This window comes from Macrobrachium rosenbergii, chromosome 35 (genome assembly GCF_040412425.1).
Source record: "Macrobrachium rosenbergii isolate ZJJX-2024 chromosome 35, ASM4041242v1, whole genome shotgun sequence".
In the NCBI taxonomy this organism is placed as follows: Eukaryota; Metazoa; Arthropoda; class Malacostraca; order Decapoda; family Palaemonidae; genus Macrobrachium; species Macrobrachium rosenbergii.
The window spans coordinates 2,579,750-2,603,612 of NC_089775.1; the positions used below are offsets into that span (position 1 = coordinate 2,579,750).

At 40.4% G+C, this 23,863-nt stretch overlaps 1 protein-coding gene across 1 annotated transcript; it reads right to left on the bottom strand.

The window, feature by feature from the left end:
- Nucleotides 1-10,127: 10,127 nt before the first annotated feature.
- LOC136856326 (phospholipase ABHD3-like) lies at nt 10,128-22,286 on the bottom strand. Its single transcript, XM_067134082.1, has 8 exons — nt 22,153-22,286; nt 21,287-21,480; nt 16,029-16,198; nt 15,233-15,443; nt 14,769-14,881; nt 14,405-14,636; nt 13,741-13,906; nt 10,128-12,841 (listed from the first exon to the last, which is right to left on the bottom strand). The coding sequence occupies exons 2-8, from the start codon at nt 21,383-21,385 to the stop codon at nt 12,579-12,581; spliced, it is 1,254 nt and encodes a 417-aa protein (XP_066990183.1). The 5' UTR covers nt 21,386-21,480; nt 22,153-22,286; the 3' UTR covers nt 10,128-12,578.
- Between the last annotated feature and the right edge of the window lie 1,577 nt (nt 22,287-23,863).

Here is a 23,863-nt window from a genome sequence, read left to right on the forward strand (position 1 = left end):
GTGAGCATAAAGTGACTCAATTTTAACCAGATCGTACTGGCAAGCTCGAAGGCTAATTATTCTGCCTCTCAGGTAGAAAGTCAACAATTATCTTGGTTAGTTTCTAATACTGGGAAATGTTAGAGATTTATTCAATTCTAAGATAGACTTTCAAGCTTCGAGCTGTGACAGACGCCATTGCTAGAGGAACGTTAAGAGTATTACCAGTTTGTAGGATGAATTAAACATGAGACCTCTTAATTGAGAAGCAGCCAAGGATTCTATTAGCTTGGTAGTGAAGTTATATCCTACGTAGGAGCCTCGGCCGCGTCCTGCATTCTAAGTAGGATACCTGGCCGCTCCTTACGTAACGTATAGGATCGCCTGAGGCGCCGTTTTGCCCCGTGTAGGACGCTTTGTAAAGGTCCTTACGTTCTGCAGAGAGGATTTTCGTCTTGCCTGAAATGAAAGGAATTGTAGGACTTAGAGAACAGTTTCGTCTTGTTTGAAATGGCAGAAATTGTAGAATATTTTGTTATTTTGACAGGGTGGGCCCCTTAGAATGCTGAGGGCCATGAATTTGGTAAAATTTGTACACTTTACCAGGTTTGACTTTTAGGAAATGCCAGCAGTTCTTCAGGTTTGGAATATATGTAATGAAGCCAGTCACCTCCGTGGTGCTGGTACTAAACATGGCTTAAGCTCAACGGGACGCCGTTTTTAGTACTAGCCCCCCACAGGGGGATCAAAGTAGCCTATGATATAGACCAATTCTAAACTGCGTGTTCGACAGGAATGCTTGTCAGTGTATTTCGGCTAGACCAAACGATGCATCTGACAACACAGCTTCATCTGCAGTAGCCAAAGTCACCTGACCGTAGGAACTTCGACAGTGAGGCGAAACGCGTCCGAGACGCTCCGTTCACCAAACTAGCCCTTATTACAGCAACCATAGGCGGAGATCCTCCTGAAGAAGGGGGCTGGAAACTAGTTCGGTTCGGTCCTGCTACAGATGAGGGTACCTTTAATCCTTCGTTTGCACCCTGGTGCACCGTCCTGCAGGCAAAGTGCTTCCTCATTGTCCCTTGTTTATGAAGCGAGACTCCCTGAATAGGAAGTCTTGGCCTGGTCTGGTGGGCAGCCATGAGGCGATGCAGGCACAGACATAGGAGAGAATCACGGCGGTGGTGAAAAACAAAAGATTCCTCCCTTCAAAAAAATTGTCTTTAAAAAGAAACTGTATTTGCAGGATTGAGCTGGAATTACATGGCAACATCTGACACTACAAAAAGCACAGGGGAATGAGAAAGAATTAGCTTCTAAATTTGAGGTTGTTGGGTTAAGTGATTTTTTAATTTTTCAAATTTTTTGTGATTGTGACACAATTTAATTGTTGATTTTACAGAAGCAAGATATGATTTTATTTTACTCTCTCTCTCTCTCTCTCTCTCTCTCTCTCTCTCTCTCTCTCTCTCTCTCTTGCCAAAACAAAAATCAAACCATGGGCGTCCTTGTATGTCTGAATGCATGTTTTGAAGTTTAGAATACTGAAGCCCCCTTCGTTTTTCTCAAAACAAGACTAAAAGGATCGTGGGAACACATAAGCATGATCAACATTCCAAATCCTGGCGACAGAAAGAAAGACTTCCTAGTTGCTTGAATTGAAGGTCACCCGTCAGAAACAAACCCAGGGGTGTCCGATTCACCCCCCAAAAAAACTTCAGATCACCGAAATTATTATCTTTTCAAAAAATCAGGTATTGGAAAGATATATTTTATAAACAGAGCTTCACGCCCTGGAAATTTAAGTCGTTGATAAGATAGGTGAGTTTAGCGGGCTCAGTTACCTGCGCAAATTGACGAGAGTGAGATGCGCGCACGCGCGCAGCTGTGCGAATATTATGCGCAGCAGAGGAGAAGAGTTTAGCCCGCGGAAAAATACCTACGCCGACTCATCCAACTCTTCAACGATCTTGTGTTTTGTAATGTTTTTTTTTATGGGAAGACCGACTTACCTATCTCCCCTCTCTCTCTCTCTCTCTCTCTCTCTCTCTCTCTCTCTACCTTGGCCCCAAAACATCCTGAAGTGAATGGCTCTCTCTCTCTCTCTCTCTCTCTCTCTCTCTCTCTCTCTCTCTCTTTTGGAGACAATTTGAGGCGATGATGGGTTCATTTTCTGACAGAATTTTTGAGAGAGAGAGAGAGAGAGAGAGAGAGAGAGAGAGAGAGAGAGAGAGAGAGAGAGAGAGAGAGAGCATTATATAAAGAAACAGTCACTAACTTTTGCGTGAGAGAGAGAGAGAGAGAGAGAGAGAGAGAGAGAGAGATATCGAGCATTATATAAAGAAAGTTACTAACTTTTGCGTGTTACAGAGAGAGAGAGAGAGAGAGATATCGAGCATTATATAAAGAAACAGTCACTAACTTTTGCGTGTTAGAGAGAGAGAGAGAGAGAGAGAGAGAGAGAGAGAGAGAGAGAGAGAGAGAGATTCGATACTGGCTACTCTTAACGACTTATTATGTCCATTACAAATATAAATCTATATATTATTATTATTATTATTATTATTATTATTATTATTATTATTATTATTATTATTATTATTATTATCAGCAATAACAATTTCCGCTGAATTACAATTTTTCCTCCTGACGTCATTCCGGACGTAATTGAACTGAACCGCGTCAGAATTCGTTCAAAAATTACGTTCGTTGTATTTCTCCGTAATTGAAGGTGGAAGGATGAATTGAAGGTGGAAGGATGAATACAAAGCTTTTATATATATATATATATATATATACAAATGCCTTTATATAGTTCTTTCTCTCTCTCTCTCCATACAAATGTTATGTGATTTAGATTTAAAATGAATCTCTCTCTCTCTCTCTCTCTCTCTCTCTCTCTCTCTCCATATACAAATGCCTTTATGTGATTTAGATTTAAAATGAATCTCTCTCTCTCTCTCTCCCTCTCTCTCTCTCTCTCTCTCTCTCTCTCTCTTTCTCTCTCTCCATATACAAATGCCTTTATGTGATTTAGATTCAAAATGAATCTCTCTCTCTCTCTCTCTCTCTCTCTCTCTCTCTCTCTCTCTCTCTCTCTAAATATACAAATGCCTTTATGGATTTAGATTCAAAAGATTAATCTCTCTCTCTCTCCATATACAAATGCCTTTATGTAATTTAGATTCAAAATGATTTAAAATTTAGATTCAAAATTAATCACTTTCTCTCTCTCTCTCTCTCTCTCTCTCTCTCTCTCTCTCTCTCTCTCTCTCTCTCCATACAAATCTTTATGTAATTTAGATCTATCTCTCTCTCTCTCTCTCTCTCTCTCTCTCTCTCTCTCTCCATATACAAATGCCTTTATGTAATTTAGATTCAAAATGAATCTCTCTATCTCTCTCTCTCTCTCTCTCTCTCTCTCTTATGTAATTTAGACAAATTCAAAATTTAGATTCAAATGAATCTCTATCTCTCTCTCTCTCTCTCTCTCTCTCTCTCTCTCTCTCTCTCTCTCTCTCTCTCTCTCTCTCTCTCAGACTCAGATCTTCAAAACTACCGAGAGGGCTGCAAATTGATATGTTGATCATCCACCCTCCAGTCATCAAACATACCAATTTGCAGCCCTCTAGCCCCAGGAGAATGTTCGTTCTATTTAAGTTAAGGTTAGCCATGGTTCGTGCGTCTGGCAACGCTATAGGACAGGCCACCACTTCGAAGCATTTTTTCTCATCTTCCTCAGTCCTGGGCAATTCAGGGTCGTTAGTTGCCTATTCCTACGGCCTCAAGACGCACCGGAAAACGAGGTAGGATTTATCCATAAAATCGCCTGACAAGATGATTCTCTTCTGGGACATGGAAACATATATTTTGGGAGTTGGACCCTGACCAGGGCCATTAGTTGCCTATTCCTACGGCCTCCAGACGCAACGATCTAAGCAAAATCCATAAAAAAAAAAATCCGGAACACATCCGGAAAACGAGGTAGGATTTATCCGCAAAATCGCCTGACAAGATGATTCTCCTCTGGGACACAGAAAGATATATTTTGGGAGTTGGTCCCTGACGAAAAAGGGGACGTGGAGAAGAGATTTGGGGGGGAGGGGGGATTTACCCCCCTACCCATCAATCCCAAAGCTCCATCCCACTGGAAAATGATCGAAATATCCGCCAGGATCTTCTGGATCGCGACAGGGAGCTTGGTATCGAGTTTGAACCGGATCGGGGTAGGCAGTGTGGAACTTTCTCTAGTCAGGAAGCCAGGCTTTGTTACGATTCTGCTTTTTGGAGGAATACACCGTTGCAGGGGGTGCGTGCGCGCGTGCACGTGGGCGAAGATACACTACATAAACCCAGACACACGCCTACGCAAACACCTCCCTCCCCCCAACAAACACAAACCTAAACAAACATCTCAAATTCCTTTAAAAACACAAATTCCTCAATTATTTCGACATTATTTTCCGAAGCTTGATTTTGTACAAGGTTATAATTAATGGTTTATGTAAAGAAGGTTAGAGAGATTTCACCACTTAATTTGGGAGAGAGAGAGAGAGAGAGAGATTATTGTGGTAGCTTCAAGTCAGGCCCAGTCAAGAACAACATGGTTAAAATGTGACATTGTCATGTTAGGTGCATTCAGTATAAAGAGAGAGAGAGAGAGAGAGAGAGAGAGAGAGAGAGAGAGAGAGAGAGAGAGAGAGAGACTTACCTTGTTTCCAGCATAACTGCTTTCAGACCAGCCAACCTTATTGGAGCCTCCTGGAGCCGTCTTTAAAAGCATTCCAGGACTGTCTTCAAGGACATCCTTCCTGGATTCCTGGATCGTCTTCGAGGTCAGCTGGAGCATATGAGGGGGTCACTTTCAATGACCTCACATGACCTGGAGGTCGTTTCGACCCTCCTGGGCCCCAGTTCAGTGACCTCTCCCTTTGACCTAGAGGCCACCTGGACCTGATTTTGACCTCGTATTCAGAGACAGAGAGAGAGAGAGAGTCCTTACTTACTCGTCCTAGAGTCATTTCTCTTCGTACTAGAAGCCTTTCTCTCTCTCTCTCTCTCTCTCTCTCTCTCTCTCTCTCTCTCTCTCTCTCTCTCTCTCTCTCTCAACTTCAGGAGGAACCCAGGACCCGTTCCTGGTTCCTATCGGAAGCACAATACCACAAGGACTGAAGGACATTGAAACTCGACTGCCCCTGGAGGAACCATTTTGGATTCTCTGTAATGTCCAATATTTCCGCCATCTTGGAATTCCCCAAAAGGGGGCCAATTTGAACCGATTTTAACACGATTTCCGGTTGCAAATGTGGACTTCCGGTTGCCCAAGAACTGCAGTCACTGGATTAACTAATTAACCTGATGTCAAAATGGCCAGAGGGGGTCATTACTAGGATTAGCCAATCCTAACCAGTTGGATTCAGAAGCCGCTGAAGAAAGATTGGGGGAATTTTTGGGCACTCTGACGCCAAACCAGTCACTCTCCCGTTTGTCAATTGTAACAGATTGTGTTATAATGTCACTATAATATATATATATATATATATATATATATATATATATATATATATATATATATATATATATATATACAGTGAAGTTTCTCTTCAATCTATGAGATCGCGAAGACTGACAGGTGCAACAATGGAGCTATATAAATAAAAAATGGAAAATTTCAATTGACAATTTTTTTTTAAATATAATCTATTACCGTTATCTTATCTCTCTATAAACACGCCTATACATTTCTATATTTTCTATATGTCTATAGACGTGTGTCTATTAAGTCTGTCTATAAACACAAGGGGTTAATCAGTGTTATTATTATTATTATTGTTCTCTCTCTCTCTCTCTCTCTCTCTCTCTCTCTCTCTCTCTCTCTCTCTAGAGGATGTTTGTCCGTGCCAAATCTCTAAAGGATGTTTGTGCCGAGATAAAAATTGTTTATACTTACGTAAATCACTGTATATATTTTGAGCTGGTATCTCGTTGTTTGCAACGCTAAATTGGGTCATTAAGAAGTACATTACATCTTGTTTGTGTCGGCGTGTATATACGAGTGTTTGTGTGTGTATGTGATTCAGTTACTCTCAAAAATACAATCTCAGTTACCAGGTGGTTGGTACTATTCGAGTGTATATGTACGTTTGTGCGTGTTTGTATGTGTGTGTATGATACTATGCGAGTGTATGTGTGTTTGTGCGAGTGTGTATACGTGTGTTTGTGTGTGTATGTGACTCAGTTACTCTCAAAAATACAATCTCAGTTACCCCAAACCAGCCGGTTGGTACTATGCGAGTGTATATGTACGTTTGTGTGCGTTTGTACGCGAAGTACGTATGCTTGTGTATGTGTATACGTGTGTGTATGTGTTTGTGTAAGTGTGTACGAAGCACCCACACCTAAAAATGCACCGGAAGTGAAACCGGATGAGCCTAAGAGTTAGTCACATTTCCCAGCGGAAGTCCCAAAAAATATGGGACACTTCTGCAAAATCGTTCCTACTTCTTTGCGTGGGACGTCATGGAATAAAAGTTTCCTTCCGTCGAATTTTAGCTGTTAAGCTGTTAATCCGTGGCTGTTTTTTTATCCTACGTAGAATTTAGCTGTTAATTTGTGGCTGTTTTTAATCTACATCATTCTAACAGTCTTTGTTAGAATGGGTGTTGGCTATTTTTCAGTGGGCGTTGTGGGGAAAAATGTTCCTTCCGATGAAATGAGCTGTTAAGCTGTTAATTTAAAAAAAGATGTATATGATGTTTAATGTTTCCAACATCTCGAAAAAAAACCTTAAACATCAGGAAACATTAGACCGACGCAAGCAGTAACTGAAAGCGTATGAATCGATGTTTTTTTTTTTTGGGGGTTTGGGGGTTGGGGGGGCTTTTGTATCGAAATATAATAGATTTTGTAACGAAAAAACTGCGCTGTATTGTGTTAAAGGACTTCGTCTGTTTGCGGAAACAGTGAGCAAGCTTTTTATTTTTGTCTCAAGGCTAAAAAGATCGTTCCAGAAACTGTTCGCGTCACCGAGTGGAAACGTATAATCTTTGTATATTTTACGATATATTTACGTCAGTAACGGCGATAGCGACGATTCATTTACGCGGACACAAACATAAACATACAACTGCAACAAACAGATGCTAGAAATGCAAAGATATATATAAGAAATGAAGGAAAATGTATGAAAAAGTGGCGCTAAGTGTCGGTTGCTAGGAAGGCACGGCCGGAGGTATATAAAAATATGACGTCATGGCGGTTAACCACTACGATAGCGACGATTCCTTTACGTGAACACAAACACAAACATACCAAGGCAACAAACGGATGCCGAAAATACAAACATATATATAAGAAATAAAGGAAAATGTATGAAAAAGCCGAATGGAAAAATGGCGCGAAGTTGGTTCCCTAAAATGACGTCATGGCTGGACGCATTATGATATTACCGATTCCTTCACGCGAACACAAACAAAAACGTACAAACAAACAAAAGACATACCACGGTAACAAACAGATGCCGAAAACACAAAGGTATATATCGGAAATAAAAGAAAATATACGTAAAGGTCGAATGGGAAAATGGTACGGCAGTTGGTAATCAAAGATGGCGTCATGGCCGGCCGGGGAATCCCTCAGTCATGGTCTTTCAACAGGTGACTCCTGAGGCGTTCCTCTTCCGTTACTGTTACTTATCCTCTTTCGTTAGTGTTACGTTACTTATTATTCATTCGTCCGTTCGGGGAATATGCGGAGGGAACATTTTTTTTTTTTTTTTTTTAAAGGTGTGATATCATGATGGCGGCGTGGGCATGTATAGGTCTATAGGGTTTTGGCTTTGCACGCTCGGTGATTCCTCTCTCTCTCTCTCTCTCTCTCTCTCTCTCTCTCTCTCTGCCTTAATCTCTGCCTTCTCTTAATCTCTGTCTCTCATTCTCTCTGTCTGTCTCTATCTGATTCTCTCTCTCTCTCTCTCTCTCTCTCTCTCTCCTCTCTCTCTCTCTCTCTCTCTCTCTCTCTGTCCCCTCTCTCTCTCTCTCTCTCTCTCTCTCTCTCTCTCTCTTTCGGTCCTTCAATCTCTCTCTCTCTCTCTCTTTCGGTCCTTCAATCTCTCTCTCTCTCTCTCTCTCTCCTCCTTCAATCTCTCTCTCTCTCTCTCCTCCTCTCTCTCTCTCTCCTCCTCAATCTCTCTCTCTCTCTCTCCTCAATATCTCTTTCTCTCTCCCTTAATCTCTCTCTCTCCCTCAATCTATCTCTGTCTCTCTCTCTCTCTTAATCTCTCTCTCTCCCTTAATCTCTCTCTCTCTTTTCTCCCTCAATCTCTCCCTTAATTTTCTCTCTCTCTCTCTCTCTCTCTCTCTCTCTCTCTCCAAAGACTCAGTCACTGCAACCATTGTCATCCACACTTATACCTGGGCCAACCCATTAGTCATAACTATACCCCATACCCTACGGCCGATACCCTATGCCCCATCCCCTGGGGAGCCACTGACGTCATTGGCCTTGGTCCTACGAAGGTGGGCATTGAACCCACGTCATAAAAAGAAGGGTATTTAATTACCCTTTGTCTTCAAAAGGAAATTATCACTAGGAAGACTAATAATGGCTTCCTTTGCCCAGCGGATGGCAACACTCTGCGAATCTTCTTCTTCGTAATCATGAGAAATTTGAGTTTTTTTTTTGGTCGTAAACTTATTAATTGAAGTATGTTGGGCTCCGGGACCTCATAGTTATCGATGGTATGTGTTTTATGTGGAGTTATGTAGGCGTTTGTTTGGGGGGAATCGTAGGCCTATAGTTGTAGACCACGAAGATAGATTGAGAGAGTTGAGAGAGAGAGAGAGAATAACTGGTTGTAGCTAAAATAAGCCGAAATCCTTTATGGTTCTCAGTGAATGAATGGTTCGATCTCTCTCTCTCTCTCTCTCCTCTCTCTCTCTCTCTCTCCCTCAATCTCTCTCTCTCGCTCTGTCCCTTAATCTCTCTCTCTCTCCCTTCAATTTTTTTCTCTCTCTCTCCCTCAATCTCTCTCCCTCTCCATCTTTCCATCAATTTCTCTCTCTCTCTCTCTCTCTCTCTCTCTCTCTCTCTGAAGGCCACATGTCAAAACTCAGCCACTTACCTTTGTATCGTACCAAGGGCGTCACCCAGATACGATCTAAAATTTCGGTGGGAGGAAGATAAACTTTTTAGTATTATTATTAGTCTCGAGGCGTGACAGACAGACACGCACGTACGGAATGGAAGACTGGGGAGGAGAGAGAGAGACACACACAGTTCCAGGGACAGTTGAAACAGGAATATCTGGAATCCAGAAAGTTTAAGTATGATTTTAAGGTCCTGGAAAAACTAGGTTTGAATTAGGACCTGTTAGACTTTAGACCGAAGATTTTTGGAAGAGAGAGAGAGAGAGAGAGAGAGAGAGAGAGAGAGAGAGAGAGAGAGAGAGAGAGAGATTGAGGCAGAGAAAGAGAGAGAGAGAGAGGAAGAGAGAAATTGAGGGAGAGAGAGAGAGAGATTAAGTGAGAGGGAGATTGACTGAGGGAGAGAGAGAGAGATTGAGGGAGAGAAAGAGAAAGAGAGAGAGAGAGATTGAGGGAGAGAAAGAGAGCCGTTACACAGGTTATAGTTCCAAGGAATACACAGTGTATATTCGCCTGTGTACTCAGTCCGGTCCAGGAACCTTTATGAAGTGAGTAAATTCTATTTTTCGGGTTTTTGGGTGGGCCAAAGTGGGTATTTTTTTTAATGGGTGAAGGGGGAACCCTACCCCAATTTTGGGCACTGGGTCCTTACCTGGATAGCTAAGGGTTTCCCTAAGGGGAGTAGCTATGCCTATGACCTATTAGGTTAGGTCATAGTCATAGATGCATAGGCCTATGACCTCCTAGGTTAGGTCATAGATGAATAGGCCTATGACCTTTTTAAGGTCATAAACTTAGGTCAATAAATCTATGACCTCCTTTTTAAGGTCATAAACTTAGGTCAACAGACCTTTGACCTTTCTAAGGTCACAGATTTAAGTGCATAAACCTATGACCTCCTTTTTAAGGTCACAGATTCAAGTGCATAAACCAATGACCTCCTTTTCTAGGTCATAAACTCAGGTCATATAAATCTCTGAGGTCACAAATAAAAACCACAAAGTTTTTCATATCAAACTTCCTCATTTATTAGTCCTAAAATTCTACTGACTGATAAATCCTATAGTAAAATCCTACTGATAAATCCCCCCCATTAATCTAGGCTGTCTCTTAAGCAGTATATAACATGGCTGGCACTCATGGTGGGGGCGGGGGTGGTGGGGGGAGCGAGGTGTGCCTAATTTAGGAACATAGGCCTATAACAACTCTGGACTAGATAACAGTATTAAGAACACAGTGGAATAGAATATTGTTTTTTTCTTATATACTTTTTTTTTAGGTGCCACAAAAAATTGCAATATGAAAAAAATGTTTTTTATATATTTTTTTCAGTGTAAAATGTTTTTATATATTTTTTTGTGACATAAAAAATTTTGAAATGAAAAAAATTATTTTATATATATATTTTTAAGTGTTAAATGTTTTTTTATATATATTTTTTAAGTGCCACAAAAAATTAAAATATGGAAAAATTTATTTTTAATATAATTTTTTTAAGTGTTACAAAAAATTAATATATGAAATACATTTTTTATATAATTTTTTCAAATGCCACAAAAAATTAAAATATGAACAAAATTATTTTTTACATATTTTTAGTGTCAAAAAATCATTAAAATACAAATGTTTTATATACATTTTTTTAAGCGGCACAAAAACATTAAAATACAAAAAAAATTTTATATACTTTTTTGAGTGCCTCAAAAAAAACATTAAAATACAAAATAAATGTAAGAAAATTTTTTTTTAATTTTTCGAAATTTTAAACTTGAAAAAATTGCATACATTAAAAAAAGTAAAAATTAATGATTGTTAAAATTTGCATGAGTGGGGTCAAACAATTTGGGATGACCTTTTTATAATAATAATAATAATAATAATAATAATAATAATAATAATAATAATAATAATAATAATAATAATAATAACAATAATAATAATAATAATAATAATAATAATAATAATAATAATAATAATAATAATAAATTTTCATTATTATTCATTATACAATAAAAAAAACATTTTAGCTCAAATTGGTTCAGTGATGATTCTTTAGTTTTAATAATTAATATTTCATTTTTAATAATCAATAATTAATTCCATTTAATACTGACTAGTTTAATTAGTTGCATAGATTTTTTAAAATAGCTTTTTTGACCTAAAACTATGAAAAAAAAATTTTAAGCAAGAGCAATTCTAATTTAAAGGAGTCTCTGCTGAAATATTAATTCTCGGTTTCTCTTGCCGTGAATTAATCCGTTTTCTATGAATTTCGTATTTTTAATATTTATCACATATATATTTTATTTACTTAAATGAAAAACAAAAGTAAAAAAAAGTAAATGAAAAAATAAATATTAAAAATATTTATTTTTTTCATTTACTGATTTTTTTCACAAATTATCCATTTTTTTTAAATTTTGCAAATCAATAATCACATTTTTATCTTTCAAAGATGCCCAAAATATTAATTATATATATTGAAACCATTATTTTAAAGGAAACATTAATATTTATATATATATAAAACATTCAATGCTAAAAGGAACATTTATATAAATATTTAAAATTTCAATTTGGTTTGTTGACAAAATATTATAAAAATAATATATATATATATATATATATATATATATATATATATATATATATATATATATATATATATATATATACAGTGTACTGGATACTTGTAACAACATTGTGGCATATATATATTTTATAAGTTTTAATATACCTTTTTTGGTGGTGTCTCTATCTATATAAATAGGATTCAAACAGTTATTTGTACTAAATTCCTCTCGCGAGCGTGTGTAGATGTCGTACGGGTGTGTAACGCACGGGTGTACGGCTCGTCATTGTATGGTGTGTTTGTCATTGTACAGTTATTTCCTGTCTTTGTCGCCGTATAATGCTTTATAATGCTTACAACTGTCTCCCGTCTTTGTACGATGTACATTTCGTCGTGGAATTGCGACGTATCACGCATACTGTGCTTTGTCTCTGTACGATGTACGTTTTCATTGTAAAGTTATTGCTCTTACGTATAATGCGACTACATAATCTTTGTTGCTGTATAATGCTTTAAAATGCTGACAACTGTCTTCTGTCTTTGTACTATGTACATTTTCATTGTGGAGTCGCGACGTATCGCGCGTACTGCGTTTTGTCTTCGTACGATTTGCATTTCATCGTAAAGTTACTTCTCATGTGTATAATGCAACTACATAATCTCCATCACACTAAATTTGTCACATACTGTCATCGCAGCGTCTCGCCATCATCGTAAAACCAACCTTTCATCACAGCGTCTACGTCACCGTTAGCTTAGGACAGCACCTCTTTAACAACTGGACTGATTAAAAATATCATAACAACAATAATAAAGATAATAATAATAATGATAAACAGCAAAGAATGTACAACAATGATGAGAAACAATACAATTTTCTTCTAGGGGATGCCCGGGGTTAAGACGCTAGGGCCTTCTCGGTTTGTCGCTGGCCCGTTCTCCCCGGCGAATCTCGTGGCCTCCTCCTGCACTTCCTTCATCTCGCCCAGGCTGGAGAAGATGCCTCGGATCAGCTGCCCGTAGAGGCGGTCGCTGTAGTAGGTGTTGGTGGGCAGGATGCCCTCCATGAAGCCGATGTGGCCGCCCCGCGCCGTGACGACGATGGCCACGTGGCTCGACTTGTTGGCCGCTTCGATGGGGATCCCTGTCGGTGGATATCACTCAAGGTTAGTTTTTGTACGTATGATTTTAAACTTTGATTGTTGTTTGTATAAGACGTCAACAAGGTTTTAGGGTGTCTGCAATGCAGTAGTGACTCATATAGGACATGTATGGCACCAAAAAAATTTATATTTATAAGAATTTTAATCAAGACAGCAGCTGTTAAAATATAGATCACCTCATCAATGATGTAAGGTGCACTTTACGACACTATACGAATGTAAGGTACCAGTTAATTGTGCAGTATATCGGGTTTGAGGATGCCAATGAGGCATTTGTGAAAGAAATTATCAATCAGTAATTTATACTGTATAACTTTGTGAGCAAATCGACACAAGGATCTCTCGCACGGGTCCCGTACAGGATTTGACAGCATCCTTTTCATCCCCTGCCAAAGGACTCAGGTCTGAATCCTAGGTGATATCAGGGTACCTGGTTGTTAGCTTACTGGTTACTGCCAGGGATGGTGAGAGGTATAGGGCTAGAAATTCTATCCCAAGGTATCACTAGCTAATTTCCAGGAGATTATTGCCATCTTCTGAAAAACTATGACCAACAACAGTAGTTTTAATAGGGGAAGAGCAGTGTGTGTTTAGAATCAAGCATTTGTTGTGAAAAAGTTAAACGAGAACTTTGAAAAGACAGTGAGGCGATGTAGGCACAGCCACAAAGTTGTCAGGTCAGAAGATAGGTCATGGATGGAGTGCGGAACGATTGATTGAGGTGATTGAAGGAATGGTTCAGAAACTAGTAAAAGAAAGGTAGAAATTGAGAGAAATCTTACACTGACTTACCATCTTTGTCTTCCATTGGCCAGAAAAGGATCACTGACCTAGTTCTCATTATTACCTGATAAGGACTATAAAGCCCTTCCGCCCTTACCTTCTATGGGCTGGAACGGGTCATCCGCTGCCGACAGACACAGCAGGGGAACCTTGATCTCATCCAGTTTGTCGTGGAGGCAGGCTGAGCGGTAGTAATCCTCCACGTCTCTGAATCCGAACTGGATGGCCGTGAACCGCGAGTCAAACTCCCTGATGGTTTTACTCTGGAAGGTGGGAGGCGGTTAATGCTATTAAGTTGGAGCAAGTCTAGGCCTAAGAATTCTTAGTTCTAGGCAGAGCAAGTCTTGATCTTGGGCCGTTATCCTAGAATGCTAACTTCTGCAGGTTGGTCCTGACATTATCCAGGCAGATTTGGTCCTGACATTTGATCTTGGAACCTGACATTATCCTAGAATGCTAACTTCTGCAGGGTGGTCCTACCTAAAAATAAAACTCATAATAAATACTGTACAGAGAGAAATTGTAAGCATAACCTCAGAATATTTGCTTGGCAAGGAGATGTGAGCTTGAGTCTAGACCTGTGTCTGCTCCAGGAATATGTAAGTTTATGTAGAACCTGAGTAAAATACTTAGACCTTTTACTCTCCTACAACCCAGAACTACCCACACAGTCATTGAACCTAAACTTAGAACCCTGACACAACTAAAATGACCAGAATTTGAACCTGGAGGAACAAAACTTGGTCGTCCACCACTCTCACCTGCATGACATGGTCTAGGTCCCAGTCATACCCCTCCAGCTGCTTCCTCATGTTCCTGATGGAGTTGCAGAGGCATCCCGCAAGGTGCCTGTTGAGCAGCAGGTTCCAGAGGGGCCTTTCCAGGCTCTCGGTGCCCACGAACACGTTCCAGGGGATGGAGAGTACCATGGCTGACACCAGGTACTCCGCGGCCTTCTCCCTACGGGTTACGAGGTAGTTGCCGAGGATCATCCTGCGGGGGAAAGAGTTTGCTTCCTGTAGGTGGCTTTTGGGGAACAGTTTTATCTAAACAGGGACAATGATGGAAGATTGTTTAGTATAAAGTGCTGAAGAAGAACACAAGAACTTTTTTTTGAGGACTCACCCTCCCAGGGAGATGCCAGTGGCCATGAGGGGGGCATTGGGATAGAGGCTCTTGATGTGTAGGATGGCCTCCTCAAGGTCGTCGCTGTTGGCGGCGCAGTAGGTGCGGGCGGTCTGCGAAATACGAGGAAGCGATTACTTCCAAATGCTTTACGTCAGTCTGTGCAACTTCTCTTTGCCATCCGTGATCAGCACTATCACCCACAAACATCATTCTCTCTTGTGCCAGAGCTCTGCGCTCTCGTACCCTGTCCATTTCCTGACTTCCTCACACCGTTTCATCCGTAAAGATGTGAAACAGCCACAGCAACCAAACCTGACCCTAGTCTCAAACCCACTTTTACGCCAAACCAGTCACTCCTCACCTCCATAATCTTAACATAACCTAACCTAAATCATTTCCGACACTTCGAATATGACACGGGGAAAGCAGAGAGAGACGCCAAGTGATATGACACCACCTACCTTGAGCTCCAGTCCCCCTCTGCCGCGGTGGTTGAAGACGACGCAGCGGATCCCGATCTCCTGCGCCGTCAGGATGAAGCTCTTGATGTACTCGCTCTGCGACGAACCAGTCAGGCCCGGGAGGATGATTATACTCGGCTTGTCTGGGTCATCCCCCACATCCAGCCAGTCTAGGCACACTTCGCCGCCATCCTTCAGTTGCAGGATCTCTCTGGAAGGATATAAAAGGAGTCCTTTGAGATTTTACAGTTATAGGACTTCCCTAGACCCTAGATACAGGTCAAAGGTCAGACTCTTGGGCGAGGTTACCCAGTTAAAATCCTATTGACCCTCTCTTGGCTTAAGCAGTGAACTATGTATCCAAAATTTAGGATGCTTTCCCCATTGAATGACCTCAAGAATTGTGATGCCAGTTCAGATGCAATTACATATGGGGAGCCTCTTTCCTAAGCATTGACCTCACACACTGCGATGCCATTTTTATTGGAACACCGTAAAGAGAGAGAGAGAGAGAGAGAGAGAGAGAGAGAGAGAGATGGTTTTCTGAAAGAGAGAGATGGTTTTCTCCAAAAGAGAGAGAGAGAGATTTTTCCAAGAGAGAGAGAGAGAGAGAGAGAGAGAGAGAGAGAGAGAGAGAGAGAGAGAGAGATGGTTTTCTGAAAGAGAAATTTTTTCCAAAAGAGAAAGAGAGCGAGTTTTCCAAGAGAGAGAGAGAGATTTCAAGAGAGAGAGAGAGAGAGAGAGAGAGAGAGAGAGAGAGAGAGAGAGAGAGAGAGAGAGAGAGAGAGATACCAACCTTCTATACTCGATGTCGGGGATCCTAGACCTCAACACGGACGCGAGAATAGTCTGGCATCTGGACTCATAACACCAGGGAGTCGGCCAATACCTCTCCTGCAGGATATTCAGGTTCTTCTCCAGGAAGGTCCTCCAGGAACTGTCCGGTCTGCATGCCAAGAGAGGCCGCTGGAAGGAGAGAGAGAGAGAAGGAATGATGGACTTGAATGAAGGAGTCTTTTGGATGTTTTATAGGATGGAGAGGAGTGGTCCTTTTGGGTGGTGGTTGGGGAGTGTTTGAGTTATGTGGGATTTTTTTGGTGTTTTTTCTCTCTCTCTCAAAACTCGTTCTTTCTCGCTCTCTCTCTCTCTCTTGGAAAACTCGCTCTCTCTCTCTCTCTCTCTCTCTCTCTCTCTCTCTCTCTCTCTCTCTCTCTCTCTCTTTTGGAAAAAATTTTTCAGAAAACCATCTCTCTCTCTCTGTCTTGAAAAACTCTCTCTCCCCCCGCCCCTCTTTTGGAAAAAATTTCTCTCTCTTTCAGAAAACCATCTCTCTCTCTCTCTCTCTCTCTCTCTCTCTCTCTCTCTCTCTCTCTCTCTCTCTCTCTCTCACACACACACACACATTTCAGAGAATCCAAAATACCATTAGAATTCATTCGACTGTAGAGACAATTCCAGACATTCCTGATTTGAGAGAGAAAAATGAAACAAATGATAAGAGAACGATTGTTGACAGACCATAAAAAGAGATAAAATAGATCTCAAATCTCTCATAATATATCAAAAGAATTACATATCAGTAAGCATGACAAAACATACCTGTAAAGAAAGAAAATTATTTTATTAAAATCCACTTTTCAATTTTTGTTTTCACTACCTCCCAATTCACTTATATTTCCCATCGACAAGGCCACTTTTACTTCCGGGGTCACGGGTCCTTTCCCACCCAAATTTCGTCCCTTGGGTGACCCTCTTTTCAGCCGTCACGTCAAAAAAACTAAGAAAAAGAAAGCTTCTATTCAAACGCGATTGGTCCCAAAAGATGGCCCTGTGGAACCTCTTGAAAAAGAAGCAAACACGACACTTAAACTCATTCCAAGCAGAGAGAGGTGACCCCTCTTGATCGGCTCAATGAGGTAATGGATGCTGGCTGTCTGAGTGAGTCTGTGTTTGTGCATGTTTGCGTCTATGCTTGTGTGAAGGCGTCTGACAGGCAAGCACCCGTTTAAGAGGACCCTGGACCAGGCGTCCAGGGGGCCTGTGTCGAAATTGGGGAAGAAGATGACGAAGAAAAATAAACAAGAAATCTTGGTTATCTCACGACTTTGAGTGCCGATGACGATAGATGAACCACGTTTCCTAGGACGTTTCGTAAAGAAGAGGGTGCTAGACGTCTCAGGACTCCTGCAGAGGATGACGGCGATGACGCAGACGGCACTAGACGTCCCAGGACGCCTGCCGAAGGAGACGGCAATGCTGACCACAGGACTCCTGACGAAGATGATGATTTCAGAGGCATCAGGGACCCCACAGATTTTGTGAAGAGGACCTTAGCGCCCTTCGTCAAGGTACCCCTGACGAGCCGGGCCACGACGGACGTCCTGGACCTCCTGACGGAGAAGAGGAACTTGGTGGTCTTCACAAAGGTCACGATTGTACTGACGAAGACACGGGCCTGGGTTTTGGAGCCCCTGGAGAAGAAGAATAGGAGAGAGAACCTGGTACTCTTCCGGACAACTGTGAAGATGGTACTACCGAAGGCGACAGACTTCCTAGGGTTCCTGGCCATGAGGAAGAACAGGAACTTGGCGCTGTTTAAGACGAACGCCCCCAGGATCCTGACGAAGAAGATCCCAGACGTCCTGTGGTGGCTCTTGATCAAGAAGAACAACGACAAAAACTTAGCCCCGTTCGCTACAAACATCTCGAGGCGACCCTCTGCCCAAGGTCCTTTGAACAGAGGTCGAGAGGCGCCCCACAGCTCGGAACTGACGAAGGAAAAGTACTGGGACGTCGGAGCGAGTGAAACATCTGCAGTGACTGTGATTTCGTCCCCTTTCGCGACGACACGTGCGATGAATCGGTCGTAATTCGAGAATTTTTAAAAGAAGTCATTTGAAATGATTCCGCAGTCATGAGGAGGCTGAGAATCAAAGCCGCGGATTTTAATCATATGGGAGGTTAAGGTATGTAGGTCACGACGCGGTACGCATAGAGAATATATTAAAACATATGAGAATATCTTAAAATATATGGCATAAAGGATCCGCGAGATTCATGATTTATCTAATACTTTACAGAATATTTGATCAGTGAGTAGGTTAGAATATATAATAATAAATATTATTGATTCAGAATCACCCCATGATAAAATCATTTTAACGTAATCTTTTATGTAGGAGACTCATTGATAATAATGATATATAATCGGGATATGTGTGTGAGAATATACAGGATTGGGAGTGACAGGTTTGGTGCAAAATGGTCCGTGAGGAGAATGTGGGGTGACAGCTATAAAAGGTTAGAATTCCCTTCCACTGAAAAGGACATTTGCTCAGAAGACACGAACGAGAAGTCCTTGAAGTGATTAAGGAGAGAGAGAGAGAGAGAGAGAGAGAGAGAGAGAGAGAGAGAGAGAGAGAGAGAGACAGGCCCAGGTGGCGTCTGTGAAAAATATTTCTTGCATGGAAAGAGTCACGCAATTGAAGGAACAAAACGAAGCCACTTATATATAAATTTCTCTCTCTCTCTCTCTCTCTCTCTCTCTCTCTCTCTCTCTCTCTCTCTCTCTCTCTCTGGGCTGAAACGCGCCAGGTGGCTAGAGAACCCAGTCAAATGCAATGGCTTGCAAATGCTTCAAGTTACGTCAATATAAGTCTCTCTCTCTCTCTCTCTCTCTCTCTCTCTCTCTCTCTCTCTCTCTCTCTCTCTCTCTAGAGCAGTCATGTGTATTGCACACTTCCGGCAGTCATGCATATGTGTGCGTCATTGCATTCAATAAAACGTACACATGTAAATGTATGTGTGTACATATGTATAGCTAATTTTAGCTTATTATGTCTAAATAGTGTACGTATTAATACGTACATTAATACGTACATATAAGTCCACACACGTACGCATGTCACTCACGATACAGGGGCACATGTAAGGCTTGCAACCTCACCTCTTAACCAGAGCCAATATATAAAAATGGTCCCTTGTTCCTTGCGTGTCAGTGGCCAGCCATTATTAATACAGTTTATTCGAATCATTTTATGTTGGTATCAACGAGGTCATTCAACCCCTTGTTCTAATCAATGCTACTGTCTCTCTCTCTCTCTCTCTCTCTCTCTCTCTCTCTCTCTCTCTCTCTCTCTCTCACTGGCCTTTCCCGAAGACTCAGATCGATATCACAAAAATGAGAGGTCGCCTACTACAACGGGATGGAGACATAGACAGCACAATGGAACTCTCTCTCTCTCTCTCTCTCTCTCTCTCTCTCTCTCTCTCTCTCTCTCCTTGGCGCCCAAAATGACATATATTCAGGTAAGAATATTATATTACTGGATACACGGTTTGCCAAACTTGGCTTGTACTGCTGAGAGAGAGAGAGAGAGAGAGAGAGAGAGAGAGAGAGAGAGAGAGAGAGAGAGAGAGAAGCCCTCTGGAGCAGCAACCAATGTGATATGCATAAGTGTCAAAACTAGGCCTACTGGCCTAGTTCTATTTAATGCAAAATATAACAATTTGGTCCTTATATAACAACGACAGGACGGTACCTAACGTCTCTCACGAGGGATTGAATCGTCTCGACCCTCTAATAAATAGCCTTGGCGGTATATCTGCCCTAACAAATAAAAAAAAAAAAAGAAAATAAAAGAAGAAGAAGCCATTGTTTATTTCTGTCCCGGGACTATACGTTTCCAAGTGACGTCATCACCCCTGCTGCCGTTCACATTCGGTGCCATCTCGAGGGGGGGGGGCGATGAACGAACACCGCCAAAAACACATTAAAGAAATGAATAATAATAAAAAAGGGGGATTTAATTATATGACAGACGTCTAGAATGAACGGTCGTCGTACCCTGTACCGCTTTTAAAACTTGGCACGGGTTCGGCCACGGTACAGAAGGGGTTTAGTCTCATACGAGACCTTTTCGTTATTTTCGTCCCAGCCATTTCATCTCCTCGTTGTAAAGCCTTATTTATGAATATATTAAGAGAGAGAGAGAGAGAGAGAGAGAGAGAGAGAGAGAGAGAGAGAGAGAGAGAGAGAGAGAGAGAGAGAGAGAGAGTGTGTGCCCGATTGCGTCATCACTGCTGCACGTGTTCGTCTTTCTCAGCTGTGCCCAGGTGTCTAAAGGGGGTATATCTCCCGGCTCTTAGAGATACCCAGGGCGAAAAACGCCCGACAATACCCCAATTTACACGCCCCTCGGTGTCTGGGCACGCCGCTTAAATAGGATGCAGGCCATATCCTTTGCGCTGAAGGATTTGAAACGAGACGAATGCTATAACTTCACAGCCTATTTACGTAATAGTAGCTCGAAGTTGCCAGCTAGTCTTTAAGTCGCCTTTTCAAAAGTGCAATTCTTTTAAGCATTTTCCATTACTTTACTTACAAAAACGTGGGGAAATATATGAGTAATCGTCTCTAAATGAGTCATCCATTCATAGACAGTCTTAATGAGCTAAATAAATATCAATAAACGCTAAAAGCGACACCTTAAATATCACCTTCAGTTGCCAGTTAACCGTATACTCGGCTTGATGCCGCACCCATATATTGTATATCCAGCGTCATCATGACTCTTTTTAAATTAAAATATGCTTAGTCATGCTCCCAGATTATCCCGTGGTGGTTTTAAATAAGTGGGAATATAACCTGGAATATAATTACATATATTTAATGTGAAGTTGTCAACCAGACAAGTGTTTTTTATATATATTTTTAGGTGGGAGAGATATAGCTCCTCCCATTGCTATGTCGAATCTCAGGTATGCTTAATGTATGGGAGATTTATCACTTTTTATGACAATTTAAGCCCATTTCAGCTGCTAAATGGGTGAGTATATGGAAGCTTAAACCTTTAAGAGGCATTACCTCTTAAAATGCACAGGACAGCGGCCTCTGACGGCCTCGAAGAGGCTAAGAAAAGCTATGAAATCAGTACAGTGTCCTTACTGTCCCACAGGCCTACAGTACCATTTAACCTGACAATTTTAGGGAAATTTAAGCACACCACCCCTCAAAGAGGTACCTCACTGTCAAATTAAATACGAAAAACTAACCTTAACGGCCTCGACGAGGTAGTACACAAGAAGACCAGCGCCGATCGTCAACCCGAGCACCATCTTGGGACTGTCCCAGTACAGACTGATCCAATCCATCTGTCCGTTGCAGAGATTAAGCCCCGGGGGAAGAGGGGGGATGACTTTTGGGGGCGAAGGAGGTTTGGGGGATTTTGGCCCTTAAGGCGTGAGTTCTGAAAGGCGGAAATCGGTTGAGAGTTAAAAGGTCTTGTTTATAGCTGATAGAAGGAATTGTTTTCTGTTTAGTTAGCAACAAGCTGAACGAGATTGATTTTTTTTAATTTTTCGTTATTTTTGGGGGTTCTTTATGATTTTGGGGGGATCTTAGCTCATATTTGGGGACTTATGGATTAATATTTACAGAAATATTTTAATTTTTCGTTATTTTTGGGGTTCTTTATGATTTTTTGGTGATCTTAATCCAAATTTGGGGATTTATGGATTAATATTTACAGAAAAATTTTAATTTTTCGTTATTTTTGGGGTTCTTTGTGATTTTGGGGATCTTAGCGCATATAAGGGGATTTATGGATTAATATTCACGGAAATATATTTGTTTATTAGTAGAACGAACAAAAAATTTAAAAAATCCAAGTTAACATATCGAAATACCTTTATTTTAATTATTTAAACACCTTTAAACACCTAAAAATGGGTTTTTATGATTTTTGGGGATCTTAGCCCACATTTGGGGATTTACGGATTAATACTCACAGAAATATATTTGTTTAACTATTATAACGAACAAAAAATGAACTAAATCCAATTTAACGTAGCGAAAATACGTTAATTTTAGCTATCAAAACACCTAAAAATTGGTTTTTTAATATTTTGAATACACAAACCTGGTCACTTCTGGAGGTCACACGCCAGCATATTTTACTTTGACCTTGATTCGAGTCACTTGACCTATGGAGCGATCGTCATATCATCTCACAAGTGGGCAAAGTCAACTTTGATGTTTGTTATGCTATCTTATCTGGAAAAATCCAAGCATTGTTATAATTATATATATAGAATTTTGGGGCGTTTTTTTTTTATGTTCACGTGTGCAGTGTGACACTCTTTGTACCTTGTGGGTTAGAAATGTGTACTTTGTGGGGTGTGTGTGTGTATGTAAGTGTATTTGTGCACAGACATATATATATATGTATGAATTATATATATATTATAAAACAAAATGACCTAATTTATACAAAACAGTGAAAATTAAAATATTTTGAATGTTGTAAAAAATGTAATATAACTCTATCACATTTTTTCTTTAATTAAAACTGTTCTCTTAAATAAGTTATTTTATATTCATGATTCTCTGCGGCGTCCTATAGGTCCCTAGCTGCAACCTCTTCCATTTCTTTTATAGTACCTCCGTTCATATTCCATTTCTTCCCTGTTACACCTTTTAAACCTTTTTTGTTGTCAATTTGTTCATTAAGAGTTATGGAGGGAAGTGGGTGGTCTCAACACACCGTCTGCTACCCACGGCAGTTCACTGACCACCAGGTACTCACCACTCGTCCCGTAGTACCAGGAGTATCCGACAACCCACCCACTCTCTTGGAATTAAAACCGGTTCTAATCAGTATGGAAGAAATATCGATGCGCACACAAGTAGCGTTTGACATTTGAAGTCTCTTTCTCTCTCTCTCTCTCTCTCTCTCTCTCTCTCAGATTTTGACAAGATTTTGACTAAGTTTGGGTCAGATTTTGACCTGATTTTGGCCAGATTTTGACAAAATATTGACTAGGATTGGGCCAGATTTTGACAAAATATTGACTAAGTTTGGGTTAGATTTTGACAAAATATTGACTAAGTTTGGGTCAGATTTTGGCTTGATTTTGACAAAATTACGACTAAGTTTGGGTCAGATTTTGACAAAATATTGACTAAGTTTGGGTCAGATTTTGGCTTGATTTTGACAAAATTATGACTAAGTTTGGGTCAGATTTTGACAAAATATTGACTAAGTTTGGGTCAGATTTTGGCTTGATTTTGACAAAATTTTGACTAAGTTTGGGTCAGATTTTGACCAGATTTTGGTGGGATTTTAGACAGATTTCGACCAGAATTTATTTATACAGAATTTGGTCACATTTACACCGAGTTTGGGTCAGATTTTGACCAGATTTTTATCTTATTTTGGCCGGATTTTATAAATCCATGTTGTGACCAGATTTTGACTAGGTCCTGGCCAGAATTTGACCAGATCTCGACCTAATTTGACCGAGTTTTAACCAGATTTTGATTATTTTAACCAGATTTGACAAACTTTTGAACGGATTTTGGCCAGATTTTGACGATTTTTTTTTCTACCTGATTTTGGCCCTTGGCTGGAATCAAAGGACCAGATTTCAATTTTTGACTGAGAAAATATTACGAATAATACCAGACATTTTAAAGACCCAAAATCGATGGTTATTCCTGGAGAAATATTTAAAAATATTATTTTTTCCTTGTATTGCATTTTATCATATATATATATAAATATATAGTATATATAATTATAAATATATAAAATTTTTTGGGGGACATTTGGATTCAACTTAAGTCTTAGA

What these genes read in the sequence shown, in the direction of transcription:
- LOC136856326 (XM_067134082.1), bottom strand. Translation starts at nt 21,385, where the DNA reads ATGGATTGGATCAGTCTGTACTGGGACAGTCCCAAGATGGTGCTCGGG. An exon ending in CCCGACATCGAGTATAGAAG is followed by an intron (nt 15,444 to 16,028) that starts GTTGGTATCTCT and finishes ATATCCTTCCAG; the next exon opens with AGAGATCCTGCAACTGAAGG. An exon ending in GAGGGGGACTGGAGCTCAAG is followed by an intron (nt 14,882 to 15,232) that starts GTAGGTGGTGTC and finishes CGTATTTCGCAG; the next exon opens with ACCGCCCGCACCTACTGCGC.